General features: G+C 64.6%; 1 protein-coding gene across 1 annotated transcript in view; it reads right to left on the bottom strand.

The window, feature by feature from the left end:
• TRIM67 (tripartite motif containing 67) overlaps positions 1–4,020 on the bottom strand; it is a 27,536-nt gene that overhangs the window by 5,254 nt on the left and 18,262 nt on the right. The window contains exons 3-5 of the mRNA XM_039850344.1: positions 3,210–3,320; positions 2,062–2,215; positions 1,244–1,389 (exon numbers count right to left, since the gene is read on the bottom strand). Coding sequence (XP_039706278.1) covers positions 1,244–1,389; positions 2,062–2,215; positions 3,210–3,320 — 411 coding nt within the window. The remainder of the gene's footprint in view (positions 1–1,243; positions 1,390–2,061; positions 2,216–3,209; positions 3,321–4,020) is intronic.

Genomic DNA, 4,020 nt, shown 5'->3' with positions numbered 1-4,020 from the left:
TCCCTCTTCTCTTGCTTCGCTAAGTCACTAACAGCAGCCGCTGTGGGCCACGTGTCTCCGCCCCACTCAACCCTTCGACATCGTGTTTTCTCGTATTTACTCGCGAGGAGACCCGGAGACGGCCGTGGACCAGCCCACGGTCACAGGCATCCCGTCTGGGAGCCAGGGTTCAAGTCCGGGTCTGTGTGCGGGGGGCCCACACCTGCCGGGACCACACCCTGGCCCCGCGCGTCCCAGCCCCTGAGCCTCGTGTTCGTGAATGGCCCCGTGGCGTCTTTATTTGGGCTCTGTGGCTGCTTCTCTTAACGCCTGCAGACGCCCCCTCTTCCTTCCCATTTCAAACCCGGGCTCTGTCCCTGGTTTCCGGCCTCGGGCCTCGGTGGGTCCTTAGCTCATTCGGGTGACGGGCGTGACCGCTGTCCCATCTCGAGCCACTCACATCCCCACTACCCTAAGCTGCCCAAACTCAAAGGGACCCAGCAGTTCCCGAGGGGGTGCTGCGGCTACTTCCCCGAGTCTCACTGCTGTGGGGACGCTGACCAAGCGTGGAAGGACACGTGCCAGGTCTCTTCGGGAGAAAAGGAACACTGACCTTCGGCAGGATTTGCGCTAAGTGGGTGCAGCACCCCGGGAGAGGCAGAACTGTCCTAATAGGGAGAGTCTGTCTGTTTGTCTTCTAGGCACAGAAAGGAGGGGTCTTCTTAGGAAGACCCAGAGTCTGTGCTTCCTGGCGATCACGTCAGCCAAACGACTCGGCACCAACCGGAACTTCAAGTGCGGAATCTCAGGGTGAGTCCCGTGAGGGTCGGGGGGCTGGGCGGGGGACGGTCTCTGGCTCACTCGGAGCCCTCAGCGTCCGCGGCATCTCCCCACGCGGCCGTGGCGGGGGACGGTCGCCCCCTCCAGCAGCCCCTTACAGGTGTCTCAGCACCTGGCCAGGCGAGATCGTTAGTGAACCAGGCGAGGTGGGGGCGACAGAGGCTGAGGCCGGGGAGCAGCGTGAGGGGGACGTGTGGGAGGAAAGACACGGTCAACTGGGGACAAGGCACGTGAAGGCGACGCCTTCCCCGAGCTCTGCATCAGCCTTCACAGAAGTCCCCTGGACTTTCTCCCCGGCCGCCGCCTCCGCCCGCCGGGCCCGCCCCGACCTGGCCCTCTGTCCTGGGGCCAGCACCCTCCCTGGAGGCCCCAGCAGCGCGAGCCGTGCCCGCCACCCGGCAGGCGTCCCCGGCAGCCGGCTCACCCGGAACTGGCCCCCGTCGCCGTCGTCCAGCTCCAGGACGTAGCCGTCCACGGGGCTGTGGGTGAAGGGCGGCATCCTCCAGGCCAGCGTGACGCTGTTGTTGCGAGTGCAGCATTTCTCCAGCTGCAGCAGCGGCCCGGGCGGCACTGTGGCAGGACGCGGGCGCAGGGCGCAGGCTCAGGGCGCAGCCCCCCTCAGCGCCCCCCACCCGCCCGGCCCCAGCGGGAAAGAGCCCGACTCCCCCACTGGCCAGAAGCCACCACCGCAGCCTCAAGGCGGCTGGCTGAGGCCCAGGGGACTGCGCGTTCCTCCCCCAGAAGTGTCCTGGACCCTCGGAGGCCACAGCGGTGCCCCAGCCCCACCCGGGGACAGTCCTCTCCCCACTGCCCACCCACTGAGACTGCTGCTTTTGACTCTCAGAGGACGGGAGCCCGTGGGAATTCAGGCAGACCCCGACCCGGAGCCCGCACAGGCCAGCGTGCAGCTCACACACGGCCGGGCGGAATGCAAAGTCACATTTACCCCTTTGGCTGGGAGCATTTCAAAGGCCCAGGGGACCGGACCGGGAGGGAGGGAGGGGCGAGCATGGAGAAGGGGCCAGTGAACCCGCAGGGCTTTGCTTTGCATCAAGCAGATCAGCCACGCCGTCAGGGCAGGACTGGAGAATGTTTCCAGCCCAGAGCCGGGTTTCGGCTCAAAAGAATTTAGAAACAAGTGTAGTCAACGCTGACGTTTTTTAAAGGTCTCGCGGTGGCACTAAGCAGCCCCCTCAGAGGGGACACCCTGCCTGAACGGGGCCGGCCCCAGCTCACCCCTACATTTCATCTGAATGAAGTCCAGCTGGTGGATGGCCAGCAGCAGCGGCTCGCTGTCCAGCGTCAGGTCGAACTCCGCGGACACTTTCGGCTCCAGGGCGCCCTTGACCCACTGCTCCTGAGACACCTGGACACGCTTGATCAGAGCGTCCGAGATCTACAAGGGGACACAGAGTTCAGGCTGTCGGTTTGCACAGGAGACATCGCCAGGCAAGTGCTGAGCGAGGCCGGGAGTGCTTCGTCTCTGGCTCTGGCGTGTTCCAGGCGTGGCAGAGAGGAAATGGCCCTCCTGTGTGACACGGGGCCAAGGCGGACGCACCGCGTGGTTCATATCACGCTGTAAAACGAGGCGCCAGCCACGTGAAGAAACCCTCTTGTGAAACCTGATACTTTTGAAATATGCAGAGCATTCCTCATTGTACCTCTTTTGCTAAAGCGAGTACTCTGCAAAGCGAAGGGTGCTGGTGGTTTGCCGCGGAGTCTGCATGCGCGTCCCACGCCCCCAGAACTGGGGGGCTCGCTCCAGCTTGCTCTACGGCTTCTGCTCCAAACTCACCGCGTGTCACCCACAGCTCCGCTCTCCCGCTCAGACATTCGCCCGTGTCTCTGTGCAGCCCGCATGCCCTTCTTGGGGACCAAGCAGGTGGTTTTATCACTTCCCCACAGACGGAGGGCTGAGCTCCCGGCCGGACCATGGCCTCGCTTCCAAGAGACGCCCAGACCACGGTCAGCCTCGCTGCTGGGACGCCCCACAGGGCTGCGCTGGGCTGCTGGCCACGGTCACCTGGCAGACCTGCGGGCTCTGCGCTGTGAGGTCATGGGCTGCGGGGACCCTGTCACTCGCTTCCTCCTGAGCCATCTTCCCGCTTGTTGGGCAAAGACTGGCCTTTCCCATTTGTGAGGAGAAGGTTGAATTGGGGACTCTGGAAGTCGAAGCCTGAATATGCGGCATTTTGGCCGTAGAAATTATGACAGTTGACCTGGTCTTTAAATAATGATGGAACCAGGGCCATAGCTAATGAGAGGCAGAGCCACGATGAGAGCCTAGGGCTCCTGGAATCACTGAGGGGACCCTCCCGAAACCGGCCGGTCTGGGGAGAGCTGGGGGTGGGGAGGCGGGTGGGCTGCCCGGTGGCCCGGAGCCGGCTCACCTGCAGGAAGCCGGCGGGGTCGTTGTCCTTGATCACCTCCAGACAATACTCCATCAGCCCCGTCGACTGGCGCAGCTTCAGCGTGCAGTGGTTGATCTGGTCCCAGACCATCTGCGAGGCGAGAACGCCACGTCAGCCAGGCCGCAGGTGGGGTCGGAGAAACCGCCCAGAGCTGGCGCTGGCCGGGCCAGCCCGTGGCCGCCCTCTGCGGGAGTAAACGCGCCCACCTCCCACAACCCCCAGCAGAGCGACTTCCCACGCCGGGCAGAGAGGCGGAGAAAGTGTGCACACCCCGGGGCTCGCCAACTCGGCCCCCGCCCCGAGCTGGGGGTGCGGGGTGACCCGGGAGCTCGGTGCTCTGGTCCCAGCGCCAGCCCCACCCCCTGCCTTCCCTCCTCCCTGGAGGGGAATATTTTGGGAAAAGTGGATAAGTGGCCGAGCCCGGGACAGTGACGCGTTCTTCGTCAGTGCAGAGTGCTCGCGGATGCCCGCCCGGACCAGGGCTCGGTGTCGTGGGGGTCACAGTATCATGCGAGTCACAGTGTCATGGGGGTCGCCCTCCTCCCTCTCCCCTCGGTGGGTGGTGGCCGTGTCGTCCTTGCTGACATGATGGACTGCGTGTCACATTACGGAGAGCCTGAGGAGGGGGCGGAGCCGGACACCTGAGGCAGGGAGGCCTCGGCAGGAGTCCCTGAGGCAGAAAACAGGCACTTGCACGAGACAGGGAGGCTGGAAGTGACTGGAAAACGGCCGAGCTCAGGGCGTCTGCCTCTGGCTCTGGAGACAGAGCGGGGGTGTCGCCTGGCTGCAG

Source organism: Pteropus medius, unplaced genomic scaffold (assembly GCF_902729225.1).
Source record: "Pteropus medius unplaced genomic scaffold, Ma_sr-lr_union100, whole genome shotgun sequence".
Lineage (NCBI taxonomy): Eukaryota > Metazoa > Chordata > Mammalia > Chiroptera > Pteropodidae > Pteropus > Pteropus medius.
Note: the sequence above shows the minus strand (reverse complement) of the source record. Positions and strands in the feature narration are given on the sequence as shown.